This window comes from Plasmopara halstedii (assembly GCF_900000015.1).
Source record: "Plasmopara halstedii genome assembly, contig: Scaffold_470, whole genome shotgun sequence".
NCBI lineage: Eukaryota > Oomycota > Peronosporomycetes > Peronosporales > Peronosporaceae > Plasmopara > Plasmopara halstedii.
The window spans coordinates 1,091,237-1,111,829 of NW_020187390.1; the positions used below are offsets into that span (position 1 = coordinate 1,091,237).

At 44.5% G+C, this 20,593-nt stretch overlaps 6 protein-coding genes across 6 annotated transcripts in view; 2 read left to right on the forward strand and 4 right to left on the reverse strand.

Moving 5' to 3' along the window:
* Nucleotides 1-13,095: 13,095 nt before the first annotated feature.
* On the reverse strand, nucleotides 13,096-13,530 carry PHALS_10412 (Golgin subfamily A member 7/ERF4; the record flags this gene model as incomplete). The annotated part of the gene is made up of 1 exon (XM_024725832.1): nucleotides 13,096-13,530. One exon carries the CDS (start codon nucleotides 13,528-13,530, stop codon nucleotides 13,096-13,098), a length of 435 nt encoding a protein of 144 aa, XP_024576569.1.
* A 122-nt stretch (nucleotides 13,531-13,652) lies between these two features.
* On the forward strand, nucleotides 13,653-14,992 carry PHALS_10413 (bardet-biedl syndrome 4; the record flags this gene model as incomplete). The annotated part of the gene is made up of 2 exons (XM_024725833.1): nucleotides 13,653-14,743; nucleotides 14,812-14,992. 2 exons carry the CDS (start codon nucleotides 13,653-13,655, stop codon nucleotides 14,990-14,992), a joined length of 1,272 nt encoding a protein of 423 aa, XP_024576570.1.
* Nucleotides 14,993-15,143: 151 nt separating this feature from the next.
* On the reverse strand, nucleotides 15,144-16,007 carry PHALS_10414 (Predicted phosphoglycerate mutase; the record flags this gene model as incomplete). Its single annotated transcript, XM_024725834.1, has 1 exon — nucleotides 15,144-16,007. One exon carries the CDS (start codon nucleotides 16,005-16,007, stop codon nucleotides 15,144-15,146), a length of 864 nt encoding a protein of 287 aa, XP_024576571.1.
* A 798-nt stretch (nucleotides 16,008-16,805) lies between these two features.
* On the forward strand, nucleotides 16,806-17,492 carry PHALS_10415 (uncharacterized protein; the record flags this gene model as incomplete). Its single annotated transcript, XM_024725835.1, has 1 exon — nucleotides 16,806-17,492. The coding sequence occupies one exon, from the start codon at nucleotides 16,806-16,808 to the stop codon at nucleotides 17,490-17,492; it is 687 nt and encodes a 228-aa protein (XP_024576572.1).
* A 134-nt stretch (nucleotides 17,493-17,626) lies between these two features.
* PHALS_10416 (RxLR-like protein) lies at nucleotides 17,627-20,008 on the reverse strand (the record flags this gene model as incomplete). The annotated part of the gene is made up of 6 exons (XM_024725836.1): nucleotides 17,627-17,869; nucleotides 17,950-18,173; nucleotides 18,242-18,571; nucleotides 18,638-18,698; nucleotides 18,792-19,083; nucleotides 19,149-20,008. 6 exons carry the CDS (start codon nucleotides 20,006-20,008, stop codon nucleotides 17,627-17,629), a joined length of 2,010 nt encoding a protein of 669 aa, XP_024576573.1.
* Nucleotides 20,009-20,129: 121 nt separating this feature from the next.
* The window catches only part of PHALS_10417 (uncharacterized protein), a gene marked incomplete at both ends in the record, with an annotated part of 565 nt that continues 101 nt past the window's right edge, over nucleotides 20,130-20,593 (reverse strand). The window contains 2 exons of the mRNA XM_024725838.1: nucleotides 20,130-20,467; nucleotides 20,528-20,584. Coding sequence (XP_024576574.1) covers nucleotides 20,130-20,467; nucleotides 20,528-20,584 — 395 coding nt within the window. The remainder of the gene's footprint in view (nucleotides 20,468-20,527; nucleotides 20,585-20,593) is intronic.

The window sequence follows — 20,593 nt, forward strand, 5'->3', positions numbered from 1 at the left end:
TTAGTCTACGTGACAACGCATCAGCCAAAGCATTTTGCTTTCCCGGCTTAAACTTCACCTCGATGTTATATTCCGCAGAAAAGGATAGCCATCTAGCCATCCTCTGCGAGAGGTGGCCGACTGAGTCGCAGTGCGTAGTGACGCATGATCTGTATAGATCACAAACAGCTGGATCCGAGCAGGTGGACCCATAACTTGACAAGTGCATACTGCACCGCAAATAGCTCCTTGTCATGAACTGATTAGCTCTCCTCTGCAGTTTTGAGCTGTCGAGATTCGAACGCGATCATCCGATCTCGCCCCTCGACGTCTGCTTGCAGCAGTGCGCAGCCGATGGCAAAGTCCGACTACTCAGTCAATGCCTGGTGGTAACTCATGACAAATACCTCATCTTTAGATAATTGCACGAGGCGGATGATACTCACATGGTTGATTGGGTCGCTACGGAAGAGACAATGTATATTGTTCGGTAAGCGCTTTAAATTCATGGCCAAGAATATATAAGTGAGCAAGCACGTACGTGAGCACGTGCGAGAGTTTCAATCAATTGCGCTCTCACCGCAGGCATCAGCGCATTTTACAAGCCTGCTGTTTTTGACAAATTTTTGGCGAGTAACTGGTTTTGGTCCTGTAAACGCGCTCAGTAATTCCGAATTTTGAATTTGTTACTGTCCCAGCAAGGTTACTCATTTCTTTGTTTCAGCCACAAAATTACTTGCGAGGATAAAGTCGAAATGATTCTCGACAATTTTTTGTCCTTCCTACTACCAGCGAGTATACATCCAAGGTTTTTCTCCACAAACGTTATCTCCAGAAGCGTTATGCGGTTGTCATTGTTATGGATCGAGCTTCTCAATATCCCGCGAATTTGGAAAGCTGTATGATTTTTGCTAGGTATGTGTATTTCAGTGGCCATATGAATACTGGTAGTCAAGGCGAATGCGTAAAACGCGTGACAGAAGATATTTGTAAAATCGCAATTTGTAGAGAGACCGCGGTGCGGAGGCGAGCATTGAATGCTAATTGTGTTTGAGTTACATACCTCTAGAGGCTTAATTTTGTTATTAACTCACACTGGTTTTCTTAACACCACCACAAAACGGCTTCGGTTATGGTGGGGAGGGCTATTGGTAATTCCTGATTTGTTGGTATCATGCCAGTACTATTCCGTAGCGTAAACAACAATTTTTACTACTGAAACTGAGCGCCATGAACCAAGTACCCGACACTATGTCTGAGGGCAAGATATGGTCAGATGGTACAGATTTGAACGGGACCTGCATGAGTATTTATAGCTTAATATTTGTAAATGCTGACCTCCTTATTTCCAGTCTAAAAGATGACTTCGTTACATTGGGCCGTTGGTGGTGGTAACCCGGTGGGGATCGAGCAACGTGTCGTCCGAATCAGCAAGATGGCTCGTAGTGCGCCTGTTCGGATAAGATATGTGCCGACAAAGTGGCTAAGGTCTTCATAGATGTTATCATGGCCTATCTTTTAAGATGGTTACTGACCGTGGCACCCAGTCTATGTTATGGCGTGATTTGTTTGAACTACTGGGCACCAAATTGTCAACAGTGGCACACCCTGCAACGAACGGTCAAACTGAACGTGTGAACGGACTTCTGGAGAATTTACTACGTAGGTACGCAATGCCATTCAAAGTCTGGTGAGAATAATTCTCTCTCGCAGAGATTGCGTTAAAAACTCCACGCATGTCCTCACAGGTCACTCGCAATTCATTGTGAGCTAATGGAATTCATCCTGAAATACCTGCCTCCATAATGGAGAGGGGACTATGGCTACATATCCACAGTGAGGCCTAAATGCTGACGTAGAATTAAAATCAAATTTTGACTCTCAGTTTTACCCAATAAGCAATGTAATACATTGGTTATTGGGTAGAAATAAAAAATATTAAGTCTGACATTATGATGCTGAGGAATTTGCGCAGCTACTATTTCAAAATATCCAATGATGATACAGCAAGTGTTTTGTCTACAATATTATCTGCATTCCGATTAGAACCAAATGACAGTTGCTATATCAGGAGTGATTGTTATAAGCCTCCGATGGTGCGTAGCTGCTATTTCAATGTTTAGAATTCCTCGGCATTTATGAAAAGAAAAATCAAATTATCATTCCAGGCTTTTAGTTATATTTTACAGCAAATGTAGTCGTTCGTATTCGTTTTCGATCGTCAAAGTTGCGCCAGACCACTATTAAATTTAAGAGTTAGAATTGAGTGAATGAGTAAAGCGTACTACTCCCCATTACGGAAATGTGGCATTCAAATATGCAAATATGATTATGGAAATGTAGCATTCAAGTATGCTGGTCTTCGTATTGTGAATGAGGTTGCCAAAAGAGATTAACTTTTGGCACCGTTACCGACGACGGAAGAGCTGGTACAGCTCGAGAAAGTTACTTACGAGGACTCCCAACACGACCTCAAGTGTGACGGTTTGCATAGAACCAATTTGCTACAGTCAGAGGTCTATCCATTGGAATTGCGCTCATCATCCGTCATGTATAATTCGATTCTCGAAGAAATTTGACAGCGTGTAGAATCACGCAGCGGATCTGCTATTTTGAAGAATCCAACTTATCCTTATTATTGACCAGTGGAATTCTAGGATGACGTCCCTATTGAAAGTCGCCACAAAGTGGAATTCCACAAAATGATCAAGTTCAAAGCATGCAGTGGTCACTGTCTCATGAACAAAGCGAGTATATGGATGTGTTGGTGGACTAAAAGCAAGCTGCTGGTTTAGTAAGGGATAAAAAGTCCCCTCATTGCGCATCGACATTTTGTGTGCACAAATTGAATGTTAACTGGCGTATCGCTCACGCCTAGAACAAGATGAAAGCGCAGATAATTCCCGCTCAAACGTCGATTCTGCGTAAGAATGTTATCATCCAGGGTATGTCTGGCTGTAAACAATTTACGTTACTTGTTTGGATTGATGGAGATTACCAAATGAGGAGGACGATCGTTGACGGCTGTTTTGTAACCGTCGGTTTGTTATGGGAATGGCTTGCAATGCCACAAGGACTATCCAATGCCCCAGCATGATCAATCAATTGGTGTTTCGTCTGTTTAGATCACTGCGACGCTTCGTACACATCTATTTTGACGATATTGTCGTTCATTCGAAAGACAAAAATGGCAGATCTGCCAAAGAATTGCATTTAGAGTACCTCCGAATGGTGCTAGAATGTATGCGCGAATATTCATTGCAAGTGAACCTTGCAGAGTGTATTTTCGCTGCTAGCAAAGTACCGATCTTCGGTTGTCATGTTGGTGATAACTGTGTTTGTGCGGATCCTGTGAAATTCAACGCAATCGTGGAGTGGTCAACGCCACAGAATCAATAGGATTTGAGAAAATGGATTGTTCTGTCCACTTACCTGCATTGCTTCTCATGTAACCTTTCCCAAATGGTGCGCTTACAATCAAACTTGCTAGAGAAGGACGAACCATGGAAGTGGTCATTTACTCGCAAAAAATCATTCACTCTGATCAATAGCAATATGATGAACGCATCATTACTTGCTCTACCAGATAATGCGAAGCCGTATAGCGTGGTGTGGGACGCCTAAGAGTCTGCACTCGGTTGTGCATTTTTGCAATAGAACTCAGTAGGACAAGATCTTGGCGTGTCGTATTAATCGTGACAGATCAATCCAGCAGAAAGATTTTCCCTGTCCAAGACAAGGACTTCTGGCAATGTAATTGCTCTGATGAAGTTTTGTATTCACCTCTTGGCCTCTTGGGTTCAACTCAGTTTACACAGATCCCTCACTTGTCACAGCGATTGGCTTGCTGGTTATCATTTTCAGCAGAATACAACTTTACGGTCGCGTACAAGCCAGGAATACTGAACAAGCTGGCGGGCGCATTGTCACATCGTCCTGGTTATGAGCTAGCCATATAAGCTATATCGTAAACAATGTAATTGATATGATACGTCGAGCGTATGTTGATCTAATCATAATACCCTCATAAAGTGGTATAAAACGCCATGGCTTCCTAATCACTTGAAGCCATGGATGCATCGTTTTGCATTGAAGGATGGTATCCTATGCTATGGAGCTGCATATGGCACAAGCCACGGAATGTGGATCGACACGTATATCGTATACGAGGCGCATGATACGCCGATGGCCGGTCACCTTGGCCGTGAGAAGACCTACCAGTCTGTCAGTGTCGGGCATGTGATGTCTGTCAGCGCGTCAAACACACACGGCACACGGTACACGCAAATGCCGCTGCCGAGTCTTCCTGTTCCCACTGGCTGTTTGAAGTAAGCGGTCTCAACTTAATCTTTGGTTTCCCCGAGAATGCTGATGGTCACAATGGAGTGCTACTTTTTCGTCGACAGACGTAGTGAGATAATCCGCATAACAATTCTATCGATGCCGAATGTTCGGCTGAATTTTTCATTGGTCATGATTTTTGCAATCACGGGTTACTAGACACCATCATCTCGGATCATAATATACTATTCCCAAGTGGATTCTTGATATACTCATTTGAATATCTTCACGGCGGTACACCCAGAGACCGGGGGAAAAGCGAACGTGCCAACCGGATGGTTGGTGATGTGTTAAAAAGCTTCTGTGCGAAAAATTTTTACAGAATAGAGTATGTCGTTTCCATTGTTGACCATTGTTCTTGTCATTCAACCACTGTGTTTACGCCATTTTTTATAAATGGGGTAAACACAGTGAGACTCTAATGACCTGGATCAGAGTGAGGTTCTCATGGAACTATCTTCAACTTTGAGCGAATTAATGCCTTGTTGTTGCTCTTTTGTGACGACGAAGGATTGGTTTTGCCAAAGTTGCTGTTGAGATCTTGAAGTTGATTGCCACATCGACTGTATGTCGCAAATAATGCGTGGTCTCGACCTTGTGTGAAAGCAGTGTGCTAATCGACCGGTGAAACCAAGCACTGGGGTGTCGGTGAATACACATTAACTTGATTTGTTTGGTTTAAACGTGAATTCGAAGCAGTTGGTACTTGTGCGAATAGCTTGGAATTCTGGTGATAAGCCCGATGTTAGTCTTGGTAATGTTCAGTTGAAAAGTGTAAACACAATGGACGCGGAAGCCAACTTGCCAACGGGGCAGTACTTGAACTTGATACTGAACTGACCGATGTCAATTTGCGATCGTGATGGGTGGTGACTGGGGGGAAGCTCGGCAAATCGTTGTCATAAAAATCGATACAATCAGAAGTACGTGAAGCGAAGTTAGAAAACACCCTAACTCATTCATCATGAGTCGTGTGAATGTGATCACACGAGCGCGAGGCGCAATGGCGAATGCGCAAGATCTACATAAGGATTATGCAGACAGACGATGTCGTCAAGGCGACATGTCTCTTAACGTTGGGGGTTATTTATTACTTAGCACTCAGAACCCATCAGACGATGCGGTCTCTAGCTTGGGTAACTCAAAGCTGTTATCTTGCTTTATCAGTCCGAATAGTGTCATACCACGGAAATTCTAACACTATCGACAAGCCAAGCTGGCTAAAGATACATCAAACGTTCTACATAGGGTACCTCAAGCACTATCAACGCACCGACGCGACTTCCAACCTGAATGCAACGCAGGCATATACGAATACGTATTCAGAGCTCCATCTTCGGCACGAGAGTCAAAAGTCGAATTTCTCGGCATCATCGACACAGCATCATACATAGAATCAGTAAAATATTCGTGAGTTTCGGGACCAAACGAACGATCTTGAGAGTTGGAATGTCGACAAGAAGCAGATGGCTGCTGATTACGTTGGCGATTATTAAGGGAAGCATATTAACCCAGACCAGAATGAGGTTGCTTGGCAGGAGGCTCCGCATAATCAGTAACAGCAGCTGCAGCATAAAGGAGAATTTGTAGAGCCTGCTCCAATTGCCGAATTTGATTTTCGATTGCGAATTTTCATGACACCATGCAATATCGATAACTTCTCAGACACTTAGCCATTACATGAGAGTACATCTGATGGTGTTTCCAAATGCATACGTGATTCCTTATTTGGAGTCACATACATTCTGTGTGAGACAGAATGCTGGTTCCTACTTGGGGATTATTACTGGTGATGAGACCGACGTCTCTCTGTCTTTGGAAGTGGGTGGCGTAAGAAAGTCAATTTTGCTGGATACTTTCTACGAAAATTGATGCTCAAGCTTTCAAAGTGGTTGGCGAAAGCCAGTCCCTTCTACTAGATACCTTCCACGAAAGCTGAAGTTCAAGCTTACAAAGTACAAAGTTCAAGCTCCATACACCCAAGATCTTATATTAGTTAAAGATTAGGTTTAACCTCAGAACATCCTTGGTTAAACACTCATAAACACAAGGCTTTATCAATTTAAACTTCCAGGAGCTCTGGGATGTTTTGCATGTAGCTAGGAACCATGACGCATTTGCAAACTTACCTTTAAGGTATTAAGTCGGGACTGTCCTTCTCCCCCCACGTCGGGAATCGCTTTCTCGTCGAACAAACGGATGTTTCGTGTTTGAGGGACTGTTTGTGAACAGCACCCTCTCACCCGTCGAATATCGTTCAGACGTTGTCGCGTTCTCGACACCCGATCGAACACCTCGATCATCTGCCGATTCGCCAAGCGAAAGAACTTTCTTCACCTTCCTCAATCGCAATTCGAAATCAGACGATGGATGTGGATCAGCAATAAGAAACAGAGACGACGCCTTCTTGAGCACCTCCTCCTCTTGGTCGACATGGAAAATTGATACTTTCATATCGAGAACGTGGTGGTGGAGAGGAACGTCCGCAATCGAGGAGCTCTTGTCTGATATCGTTCTCACGCTCGATGCGGGTCCCAAAACAAACTCCACTTAAAAGATCCGTTCCATCTTTTTCTCTCTCTCCCTTTCGTCGTAGATTCGACTAATGAACGCACGATTTTCGCGAGCATCTTCGGTATCAGAGTATACCTGATCCTGCGCTGTTAAACGAGCAAACCGAAACGCATATCACGTATTTTCAGCAAATCTGCAGCGGTATTTACGTTTTTCAAGTGGTCGATATCCATGGAATTAATTGTTCGGACCTTTGCCCAGATTGAGTTTCTATTGTCTTGACGGAATCCAGACGGGAATGCTGAATGTGCGCAACGTACATGAGACTTAGTGACTCCCTTCCAGCACGTAGAACCGGTCCGATGGCGCGGAAAACGCGTTCTGCGTCATCACTCGAGCTTCCATTTGACAAAAGAGTTCGTCAAAGCTTCGGTGGCACTACCACGTCGGTCGTAAAAATTGTGACGACAAGCAGTCCAACGGTGGCGCAAATACAATGGACGACTGAATTTGTCGATGGACTATTTATAACAGACGTCTTTCGCCCAAGCTATTCGTTTGATGACAGGTTTTGGCTCAACGTGCGAAAGCGCCGTTTGACGTGGAATTGGATCACCATCCAAGTTCGATGATGGCGAAGGTGCCATCGCATCGTCGGATGATGCGCGTTATTGTTCTGCGCTCGACGTCGGTGCAAGCCGTCACCGAAGCGCTTCATTTCGTGTGGGATCACGAATGAACGAGTCTCAGTGCCAGAGAAAAGTATCAAAAAATTCTAAATGAAGTTTGAAGAAAATATGAATACACCCGCACTTGAGTGGGGGTGGTGTAATGGGGTCAGTCCCATTTCGTATGTTGTGTTTGGTCAACATTAGCTATATTTGTTGCATAGTTGTATATCGTTTGATTCTATAGACGCACTAATTAAGTTAGAAAGGGTTTGAGGCCTAATGGCCATAAGAAATGTCTCTTCACCTTTTCCTCCTCGTTCGCGTAAATTGAAGGCTCGCTGGAAGTGAGCAACACGCGGTGAAGCGTGTTGACCCATTTGAGTCTTCTTTGGTAGTTGTGTGTATACGGACGAACAATTCCTGTTACACCTATCACAAAGTATACTGATATATTCGTCAGTCGAAAACATCAAGCCATTCTATGGGGCTAGCCAAGCCATGCGATTTAGTGTACAGAATAGGCCACAACGCAAAATGCTTTAAGAGCAGAGGTTGAGGAGTTATAAAACGCACAGAGGATGGTTTCGTGACTCCTACTAGGCAAAACCAAGAACCGCTAACACAATTAGAACTGGAAGCTCGATCTGCTAATTCAAGAGTACATACTCTGCGTATGGCTAGATATGTACAGTTTGCTTTTGCACCTAATGAAATTGTTTTTTTTACGTACGGCTAGCAGTCCTCATGCATGCTAGGCCCAGCCTATGTAAGTTTCACTTGGTATTTTTCATTGTTTTATCAAATGTAATGTGATCTTCGAACAATTGTACCGTATTGTAATTGTGCGAAATGTTAAAGGGTTAAGTGCCTAAGATTACCGTAATTGCCCCTTAACATACAGTCCCGTTAGGATAAGAGCCACACTGCTGTTCACACTTAAAAATACTTTTCAAAAACCCCGCGCATAAGTGAGCGCTCCATAACCAACTACCCCTTCAACGTCCACTCCATTCTTCGTACGTTTTCATGGGTTCGCTTCAGTGCGTATTCGCACCTGTAATCGGCTCCCGTAAGCCAGGATAATGAAGCTGTCAACAAAAGCGCGATCTTCGCGGACGCCGAGATCGTCTCCAATGAGAATGGGCTTTTGACTCTTCAAGTCAAATTAAACAGCTATGCTTATCCTGGGCGATATACTGTTATTCATAAAGCGGTGCGCAAGGCGCGACGCCTCGCTGCTGCTCGAGTTACAGGTAATTTTGCCAGCTTCGAGTCCCCAATCTGAATCACATGACAAACGGAATTTCCTAGCCGCTGCTGCATCCGGTGCAGAGGTGTCTTGAGAAAGGGATACCTGGGGGCCAAGAAGCACTCGTAGTGCAACGTTTTAGAGCTCGTTTTGCTCTGGGTGCGGGCAGAATGACCACATGCATAGCCGCGAGTGACCTTCTGACCGGAACAGTAGGCGAGACTCTTGTACTACACTAAATTAAGCTTTGTTTATTAAACAAGGCTCAATTCGATATTAACAAGCTGATTAACGGCGTGATTTACACGGCGCGGTGACGGAACACTTCCCCCTCTTCTATAGACGAGCATTAGGCTGCTGAGTATCAGATTTAATTTGCGCGCTGGTTAAGTTAAACACGCTACTCACACCCGCCTTGAGGCTGAAAATGTCAGCCCTGGCAAGGCAGATGCCCACTTAGAGCGTCGACTCATGATAGCTTTCAGAATGGACAAAGCACTATGCGGACATTGGGGTGATAACCCAACACATCCCTTTTCTGCTGTTTCCAGTCACGCTGTTTTTCATGAAACAGCCGTTTCAGCTTACAATGAAAAGTCTTATTCACAGCAACGGCGGACGTAAGGAAGAGCGCAGCGACGGCTGACCGAATCATTTCTTCAAATGAAATAAACGCCGAGAGTGCGCCAGGTCGTAAGCGGTCATGACGTCAACGCAACCCCAAAGTAGAGCCTCAAAATCCGACGGAAATTAACCTTTTCAATTTACAGGTACCGGTAACAACCTTGCTGACTCCTTGGTCCACTAAATTTCCGAGCAGTGCTTTAGCATTTCAAACATTGGTTTTCTGTCAATATAGACAAGCGTGTCTCTGGCGGCGACAAAATCTTCTTTCGGGGTGATTGATTGACATTGAAATGTACGCAAAATTCAAGGCCATTGTGCATTGGCCGGTTTTTCTGTCGCAATGAGCGTTAACATTTGATTTAGCGTGATCAACTCGTTATAAAAATATAATCATGCCGACATGGTACAATCCCTCGCCATTTTTCTAAAAGGGGGTCAATGGTGTTGAAGTGCTGTAGAGGAGGCAGCCAACAAAGCTGTGAAGAAATTCGCATGCCTGCATTCATTCTAGTCCTTCCAAAACCACATCAAGAATTCCACGTAATCTGTGACGCTTCAGCCTTTGCCCTGAACTGCTATTTGCTTCGAGCACGTCAAGAATGTGTCTGGGAACCGATGATTGCCTTGAATTTGGCCGCACTTAGCTAAAAACTAGCACATATTCCATTAACCGGAATATTTTTTGAAACAGAAACTCAGCGCCGGGGTGAAGGATTGCTTTCTATACACACATTAAGGCTTCAAACGCAAAAAACGTCAATAACGTCACTTTGGTCCCATGTAGGGTCATTACGTGTGACACAATAACTGACTGGGAACCAAGCCGACGTCATGGCAAAACTTCTCTAAACCGAGGTGTTGAATCTTGCATCACTACATCGTGATGTTCCTTCAGCAACAACTTTTACAAATCATTTCCTATGTTTTCTATGGAAATCAATCCTTGAGTTAATGAAAGCTCGGTGAGAGTAGATAAAAAGCCAATAGGAATACCCGGTCACTCCGTTTACGAGTAACTGATCTTCCTCACTATACCCGTTGGCTTCTCAATAGCACTGCCACATTGTGACAATGGAAAATCATCCTTGTTATCTTCCAAACCAAGCTTTTTTAATCGAGACTGACAGTGGTCACCCTTCAACTCCGTCAACCCGATATGATGCGTACTCGCTTCCACTTCCCACTGGTCCTGACACGGGATACAACGACTCACAGCTGCTCTTGCCGTCCTACTAGAGATGTACTCCGGGGACCACGTCATATGATCTTCACTTCACATCTCGACAGAGATACACTGTGGTGACCACGATTTACTATCGATATTTTCTGTTTCACCTCATGACCGTATGTCTTTTCCGATTCTACCTTTCGAGCTCTGCTCGACAACCCATCAAATCTGGACAATACCATGTCCTGCACAAAAGCTAGTGCAGCTTATTGCCCGCGCTGAAAGCGCTTTTGTTATCTGGCAGCGGAAGTATAGGACTCGTCGATGCTTCACGAAGAGTGAAATTTAGATATTTTAAATTTCAATCGACCCACGGTTCGTGGAGGTTCATCAGCGCCATGCCTAAAATTACGTTCGAAAATCGAATCTTGGCTCAGCAATAGACAAATCTTTAATTTGTGTAACTCCTCGAGCTTCCCATAAAAGCACAGCATTTTTTTAAAACGTTTATCAGTGTCACTGCCGAAAGGTGGATGAACATTGTATCTATATTTATAACCTCAATGCTTCCACATTTCGTTAGCTGTTTTCGACTGTCACACGTCCTATGTAATTATACGACCTTCTTTATCTATCTGATCCATGGCTTCACAAAGTCAGAGGCATTGATATCTACAAGCAATGAACCAGGGATTTGATCTCTCAAAAGAGAAGCTAGTTCTCGGGTTCCATTGACCGCGCTCCATTAGATACAATAAGCCCAGCTCTCTTGCAGGGTGAACACAGCGGCCCACAGGGACCTGATAATTTCCAGTGAGGGTTTGTTGTTTGCCCACGTGAGGGAGCCTAACCCTTAGTACATCCAAAAGAAGAATAAAAAACACGCAAAACGCAGATGCTTGTAGGATCGCAGGTGAAAATCTGTGTGTTTCGCAAGGCTTCTCAGCCCCTTCTCAACCTGACAAACTTGGAGAAGTATTTTTAGAGCCCTATTCTGCCCTTACGGTAAGGAATTTGCGTTTTAATTGAGTATGACTCCCAAAGGGTTGACCAGAAAGTCTCGAGGCGAGCCGCACTCGTTCAGAAATAACATGAAGATAGAAACCGCTACAGCCTCCGGGAAAGGGTCAGACGCAATTGCGTCGATCCATATAGAATTCTAAAGCTTTGAGCATCGAGAACCGTTTTTGCCTCCATTGACAAGGGAACGGAAAGTTTGAACGCACCCATCAAGCCTGGTGAGAACTCGCTTCATCTGTCAAAAAAATTGTTCAAGTTGAGTAAGACTCTTTTTACAAAATATTAGAAGAAAGTGCTCATTCTTGCGTGCGCAAGTCTTGAAATCTCAAGCGAGAAACGCTACGGCTCCGCTTGGAGTAACGCCAAATTCATGGCCATCTTCATTTTCCTCATCCAGAAAAGGTGTTATTTCTCGCGTTCCTCGAAACCTAAGGAGCCCAACATCAGCGGTCTAACGGTGAGATTATCAATTACTCCCTGCGCTCCTGAACGTGCCTCATCGGTGCGGTTTTTTGTCTCCAGGAGAGAAATCACCGCTTTTAGTCCTTTGGGCACTAGTTCCCTGACACGGTCGGGACCCAGGATATACAAATACTTGTTAGGTAACTGTGTGTGTTCTGAGAACAAGTGTCCAAACACTTTTTGTTCTATCTTCGCAAAGGATATATCCTTAACACTTGCTTGACTCTAACTGCTACCAAGTCCAACAGGGTTGCCGTGCACTTTGCATAGAGAAAGGTTTGAGCCTTTGAGTCCGCGATAACGAACGCTCAAAGATTGGGTTCATGCGCCCCAACCCGTTACGGAACCAAAAGACTGCAGAGTGGCCAGCACTGTTAATTCGCTCGGCTATTGATGAAAGTATATCACAATTATTATAAACATACTATTATTGATTATACACGTTTATCATCTTTCGCAATAAACGTCGTCGTTGTCTGACATGCGGCTAGTAGCCGACGTCTTAGCGTCTTCTCTCTGTTCCGTAATCTTCATAAAATCGGATATTTCGGTACTTATTCACAATTACACCAATTGTATTGTGAATTTCAAGCAAGCGCACCATATTGTATCTACGTCAATTGTGTAAATTTGAGTAAGCAATGCTTAAGTACTTGTCCCATCACAAAGACAATGCAGAGCGCAATAAATGTAGTGAATGCAGAGCGCAAGAAATGTAGTGAATGTGCTTCACTTTTGCGTATGTTTGATCCTAGTGTGGTCTACAAGATGTTGTGACTGGTACAACTGTACGAAATTCTACAGTTGTATTGAATTTACAAATGGAATTGTGGGTATTCAAAAGTACTGAAGTTCTGTACGATGGGACGGTAAACGTGTCGCTCAATTATCGATGTGGAACCAAAAATATTTAGTATCAATTTTAATAGAATCTAGCTGCTACAACATTCCAATTGCTAATTTGCGGGAAAATGTCAATAGTCTTACTTTTTACGTGTGTCATTTGGATAAATATGGGCTCTCTTTCAAATCACTCGACTAAAAGCATCCGCTGACCTTGCACTCTAAGTCTCGACACTTTTGCAGCTATTTGCATTCACAACGATTTCAATATAAGAAGTTCTTTTCCACCAAGACCTCTTCAATCGCCACTGAATTCCTTTTTCCTTAAACTTTGTCTGTTCGTTCATCCGTCGCAACTGCAGTTGCAGCCGACTCTCGGCTTCCGCAACTTGAGTTGAAGCACAATACAGCGATAGTCCCAGCGTGCAAATGCAGCAGCCGTAGCCAAAACCAGTGCAAGGTAGACATGGCCAATGATCCAATAACGCGTCATTGATCATGGCAACACTCGTAGCGAAATCATCGCGTGTCATCAGCAAACGTAGCTGCTCTGACTCAGGATAATTGTCGTCGTAGCCGGATGATAAACCGTTTACAAATATGTCACCCGTAGGCCTGAGCACTGCCAAAAGCTTGGGACTGTTTAATGCCGCCATGTTTTTTGCAAATGCGTACCTTGTGCTAACGTTTCCATACCGGTATCCTGGGATCATGACAATATTTGCAAAAGTAGCCATTTGCGTCGTTTCGCGCGCATTAGATCAGTCAGTTGCTCTCGATGGATGACAGTATCCGGTCGCCGAGATCGCAACATGGTGTACGTGGGACTTTTAATCGAAGTTATAAACCAGAGCCACCAAGTCGAAATTGGTATCTCCACCGACTGTACCTCCGTGCCGAATTTAAAGAGTGCTTGCGAGTAATTGAAGAGATATTAAAGGAGCACCAAGGACTTAGTGAATATCCACTATATGTCAAAGCTTTAATCCTTCGACAATCCGGGCGAATTCAAGAGAGCTTGCAGCTTTTCCAAGCTGCCGCGTGTCTGAATCCAGAGAATAAAGAGAATCTTAAACAGGTTGGACGATCACTTTATCTCTTGGGCAAACACACAGCTGCCATTGAAGTGTACGAGGAGATCTTGACGATGGGACGCGTGGATGACTGGGAGATTTTTCACAGTATGGGGCTATGCTATATATTTCTAAAGGATTACGATATTGCTGCACAGAACTTCCAGCGAGCCAACACTATCAATCGTCATGATGCGACGTACCTTCAGCTTGGTAAGGTTTATACGCTGAAAGAGGATTTTAAAGCTGCCGTTGACGTCTATTTAGAGGCGTTGGAGTTTTCACCCGAAAATCCAGCGATTTTAACGACACTCGGCTTACTGTATCTGCGAGCTGGCGATAGCTATCGCGCTTTTGACTATCTGGGCAATTCTCTAACTCATGACCCGCGGAACCCCAAGACGATTCTTGCAGCAGGTTCCATTATTCAGGATAATGGTGATATGGACGTTGCTCTCGTAAAATATCGTGTGGCTGCTGCTCAAACACCGAACTCGGCGCAATTGTGGAACAACATTGGCATGTGTTTCTTTGGCAAGCAGCGATTTGTGGCGTCTGTAGCGTGTTTGAAACGGGCATTATACTTGGAACCGTTCGAGTGGATCACGTCGTATAATCTAGGCCTTGTTCATTTAAATACGGGCCAGTATGCATCGGCGTTTCAATTTTTTAGCGCTGCGATCAATCTCAAGTCAGATTTTCCAAGCTCCTACATGTACTTGGCAATTACACTGAGTCGCTTGGATGATTTTGAAAATGCATGTAATGCATTTGAAAAGGCTATCGAAATGGAGAGGTACGTATATCAGATGCCACCTATATCCTTGGTTTGTAATCAACTTTGTTTACAATTGATTGTTATAGAGACCATATGTTTCACCTCAATTACGCTATCACGCTGTACAATAACGACGAGATGGAGCGAGCAAAGGTCCAGTTTGACCGGTTTGAGGAGATATATGAGAATCTGGATGAAGAGACCCGCTCGGCCGACTCTGACGTGCTAGAGCAGCGTCAAGCTTTGCTCACTGCATTATTGAACTGATCGGGCAGCTGTTGAGAATGTTTATGGCTGCAAGAGATAGTTGAAATGATGGCAAGAGTTTTCTATTGGCTGTGCGAAATTTTTTTATTTAGTAAAGGTCAAGCAGATTAGACGTTTAACCTTGTTGGTGTAAAAAACGTGGCTGCGCTTCCTAAATGGCTTCTAAAACGAGGGGAATGACCTCGCAATTCGCCGGATGAATACGAATGCCCAATACGACAGCACAGACCGCCTCTACGAATCCCGAGTGCGTCACTACAGCAACATTCCGCTCAGCAATCGTTTCAAAAAGCTCAACCAGAAACAGCTTAGCTCGAGTCTGTATCTCTTCATCAGTCTCGCGATGAGTAGATGTCCACAGTATGTCATTTTCGTCCTTAATGGCTGAAAAGTCTACGTCCGGAAACTTTTGCTTGAGCTCTAAAACAGAGCGCCTCTTATCGCAAGTGTGACAACCAAATACTTCACGACACTTTTCCATGCATACAAAAGTTGAGTTCAGCAGCTGCTTCTTATCAAAGAAGTGCTGCGCTGTCTGGATCGCTCTTGAAAGTGGTGACACAACCACACGCTCAATGCGTGGCATGCCTTTCTCGAGCTCTGCTTTCACGCTGCTCGTACCTCTACTTTTTGCGTCTTGAACGCCAAACGGTGTGAGGTCCGAATCTAAATACGAGTCCTGGAACGCGAGCTCTGCCTCCCAGCGCTCGACGCCAAATTGATTTGATGCAGCGTTATGAATGCCTTCGGCATGACGCACTAAGTACACAACCTTTACTTGCCTTGCGACATTTGTTTCATTATTTTCAAGCTGATTGAGTTGCAGCTGAAACTCTTTCCATGATCGAGAAGTAAGCTGGAAGCGCCTGAAGAACGGCACCGAATCAAGGTCAAGACTGTCAATTGGTGTCTTTGGTTCAAAGAAACCCTCGATTGTTTGCACTGAAGTTACCGCAGTTCTGGCATTCGTCCAATTTTTGATGCTATCCGCATGATATTCTGTCGTTTCGGACATCTCAACGGATACTGAGTCGTGTGAATGCGACAATGACGTCCGTCGAGCAATCCGTTATTATATCCTGTCATAAGTGAAACATTAATTTGAAGTCTGCACCGAAAAGATATGATCTTGCGTTTTTATAACCTCTAACCGCTTAGGGCATGACACGTAGAAATGTCGCATCTAAAATGCCATATTTATCGTGTTTTGATTACCGGAAATAATACAGTTCTTACCGGTTACACACCCTGCTCAGTGTCAACCAGATCAGCCAGAGCCATAATCGCCGGACAATTTGTCCAGCTGCCAAGTACCTCGCTCTGACCTGCATTTAACCTTCTAACAGCTCAATGGCTGCAAATAACTTTGAGATCCAAGAAGCTTCTGGCCTTTCTGTGATGCTTGAATCTGTCAGTAAGTCTACTAAGGAATAAAGCCGACGTAAATGCATGACCAGCGTGTCTACAAATGTATCCACTCAATAGATGAGGATGTGCTCCTCAGCTTTTTGTACCCTGTATGTATTTGGCATCTGGCGTTCAATAATCTAGCACCTTAAACACGACAAATCCCAATTGCAAATGATGAGGAATCGAGACATAACGCTACATACGTAACATATTCCAGCCAATCAGCTAGCGATCAGATTAACTCTTCAGCTGCATGTCGCAGCCCCCAATCCAATTCCACCCTTATTTTAAAAAAAGACAGACTAGGTGCGAGAGATTACAAGGGTAAAGTGACATACGTGATTATCACTTCGCCTTTCGCCTCACCGAGCGCACCGCACATCAATTCAACCCACAACAGAAAATGCAGCAATTCATCATCAAGAAGAAATCTAATCGAAACAGCTCCCAACAATCTAGTCAAAAGCGAATGCGTCTGAGCCCAACACTGACGACTTTTGCATCGCGGTCTATTTTATCGGTACTTCCACGACCACGGCCCCAAAAGAAAATCGAGGCGTCTCTTTCCGTGCTGGAGTCACCAAGCTGTCAACCAACGTCAGCCACAGCCAAGAAGAATACTCAAAAGCTGGAAGAGTTGCGACGCAGCTATTTGGGTGATATTGTCATGGTGATTCAAGAACTCAAGGTCATTCTGACATACTGTCCTGAATCAGCCTGTTCTAATGCACCTGTGCCGCCCTTGGTGATTCTCAAGCTCGTGCGTACCATTGAGACACTTGAGAAGCTACAGACTTTGCTGCTGATGAACCCTGCGCGAGTGCAACGCGTATCATTGGCTCAGTTAGAAATTGTCGAACATCAGATTACGGTGCATCTCCTTCCACTTGCTACTCTACTGCGTAGTTTCGAAGGCGAGGGGAATTTTGATTGCGAACTTCCCGAGGATAAAGTTACATGTAAAATGGAACCGAGTTGGGACCATCAGTATGACACGGAATCTCCTCGTTCGCTGTCAGGAACGTCTGTAGCACCAATGTTTCGACAAGATTGGCGCTTTCTGTCCATAGCGTTGAGTCTGCAGTTGTAGCTCAGGAATTTAAAGATAAATATGATTTAAGTTATGGGGACGTCTTACCTATCAGTATAGGGAAATTTCGTATTATTTACAAACCACTTGGTGCAAACTTTAATCGTCGATGACATTATGTTAACGCAGAGCGTTTAGCGTACGAGATGTGCATTCACATGATAGCGATCTAGCGACATGTCGACACGACTTGCGTTCGTCCACTCCCTGATTACTTCCCGTGACCGCAAATCGGCCTGACGAATTGGTTCAGGTACGCGATGCAACGAACAAGCTTGGACGATTGCGACGCTAGTATCGAGTGATAATTGATGCCCGGTCGACACATAAACGGGATTTTTGACCGCAGCTGTACAACATAGCGCAGCTCCCCAAATCTCAAGCACGCACGACAGATCAGCGACATAAAATTAGACTACAGATATAAACAATTATCAGAGCAGTAAACATATCTTACTTTACCAGATTCTCCTCTAAGCTTGACAATGTCTTGACCTTTTTCCCGTGCATTGTTCATTGATGCTTTCACGTCGGATTTAGTGAGACCATCGACATGTAAAAGCGTCTTGCTTACACCAATTGTTGCAATATCTTCGAGCACACCAAAGTGAGAGGCAAGACCAAAGCCTTGGGGATGCAAGACTCCGTTGCCGTCTACTAAAGTCACGTCTGGAATCAGGTCTGTAGCATAAACCGCAGCCTCAGCTTAAAAGACCACTTAATACCTCAATGAGGTGCCAATTCCACACCTGGACAACGTCGGCAAAGATCGTTAAAGAGCTTTGAGAGTGCTGGTACTTCTCGAAATGCCAAGAATCCGGCGATGTACGGGGCTGGTAAAGACACATACGTGAAGGCTTCATATAGCAGCGTCATTGACGGGAATTCGAGCACCACGATGGAAGCACACGCGTGCTTATTTGATCCCTTAAGAAAACTGATATCTACTCCAGCCAATCTTTGGAGCATTCGACAGCTGCTGCTCTTGTCGATCAGAGGAGCGCAATCAACATGAGGATGAAGCTGCCACTGTACCACATCTGATTCGATCAATCGCTGCTTAAGCTCAAGTTGTTTTGCTATGTCGCATTTCAATATTCTATTGTCAGATCAATAATACAGTAGAGAAGATACATGCCACGCACTTCTCCATTGTTCGTCCATGGCGTCGACGTTAATATGGACTTTCTTAAAGCTTGTAATACACTATTTTAGATTTCTACCAATCAAATGAGAATACCCGCCGTCATGTTAATTTAAGTCATTGCTTTTTCTGTTGCTAAGGCGTTTTCACTCCACAGCCGTAACAGGATCTTCCGGCAGCAACTTCTTCACAAGCATCTTTTGTTCTTCAGTCAGAAACGTGGGAAACAGAATCTCATGGTGTACAAGCAAGTTGCCATGTTGGGACGGATAATTGTGTACAGGCATGCCCTCACCTTCTACAGTGCGGACTTCGAAAGGCTTCGTAACCTCCGAACTCGCTAGCACCACAGTTCGATCATCAAGATGCTTCATAGGTTTCCTGTAGCCCAGCAATGCCTCTTCCAGCGAAATAGCGAGATCGAAATGTAAATCATCACCTGCGCGGCTAAGAGATACCATGTGATATAAGTACAACGTCTTAAATAAAAAACACCACAAAACAGATCATACCGAAAGTGGCTGTGAGGCACTTGGTGCAGGCGGAAAATGACGTTTCCTGGCACAATTCCCGGGCGCTGTTCGCTCTCGCGCTCGAAGACAATCTCATGCTGTGACGGCATTCCGCGTTCAATGTCGGCAGTCAGCACTTTGTCCTCCTTGACAACCTTATTACCATTGCAAAACGGACACGCTTTCTTGAAAGTTTTGCCACGACCGCCGCATTTAGGGCACGGCTGCTGCATTTGCACAGAAAATCCCGGTCCCATCTTTTGCTGTACCAATACATGTCCTGACCCACCACATTTCTTGCATGTCGTAGTCTTACCTCCTTTCGCGCCAGTACCGCGGCACTTGCGGCAAATAACATTGCGTGAAAATTGAGCCTGCTTCTGAGCACCGTTGTAGAGCTCTTCAAGCGTCACACGCACATCCACGGCGGCATCAGGGCCGCGTTGCTTTCCGCCCCCACCAAAGAAGGCGTCAAACGGGCTGGAAGGACGACCACCTGACTTCTCATCACGTTCAAGGCCTTCAAAGCCCTCCAAATCGTAAACCTGGCGCTTCTGTGGGTCTGAAAGGACCTCGTAAGCGCGTGAAATCTCATGAAAACGACTCTCGGCCTCTTCGTCCCCTTTGTTCTTGTCCGGGTGATACTTAAGGCTTAATTTGCGGTAAGCCTTTTTGATTTGGGCCTCAGAAGCCTCCATTGTCAATTCCAGCGTCTCGTAAAAGTCAACATGCTCATGCTCGTGCTCATGCTCATGCTCATGCTCGCGATGATGTCCATTGAAGCCAAAGTCAAAATTAAAAGCATGCACGTAAGTCACGAGCGATAGTAGAGCCAGTAACAGCAAAGGACTCCGTGTCATGATCGATATTTGATCTGTTGTAAGACGTCCACGTGGATACAAATAATATTTCTTCTATATTCTTAAGAAGTGACGTGTCATAGTCACCATATTTTGTCTAAAGTTTACACTTATTTTGTACCTAAAGTATGATGCACCACCGATCAAAGAAGTTGTGACTTTCGTCTAGCTGTCCATGAACATTGAGTCGGTCCAATCTTGTATGCATTTTAGTACCTGTTGGTCTCCCTTCGAGACGCTTTGCTGGTGGGAACTGCCGCATAATTTGACGAATATCAAAATCTGACATGTATGGGTCAAGATACCAGTTGCGAGTCTTTACGCCTTTTGTGATGGTTGCATCCAAAGTACACGATTCAGCACTCTCGCTATGACTAAAATTTAGTGCAAGCACTAGCAAAACCAAGGCGTTGTGTGTAAATTCAGAATTGCCGCTCTCAACAAATACAGAATCAGATACTGAATATCAAGAGAGTCAGTCTTACAATTTCGGAAACTCTCAGGCTCAAGTGCACGCACATTTCCAGGCCACAATGGTTGTGCTCTCAAGATTCCACTGCAGAACGGCATACAGCCCTGCCAGAA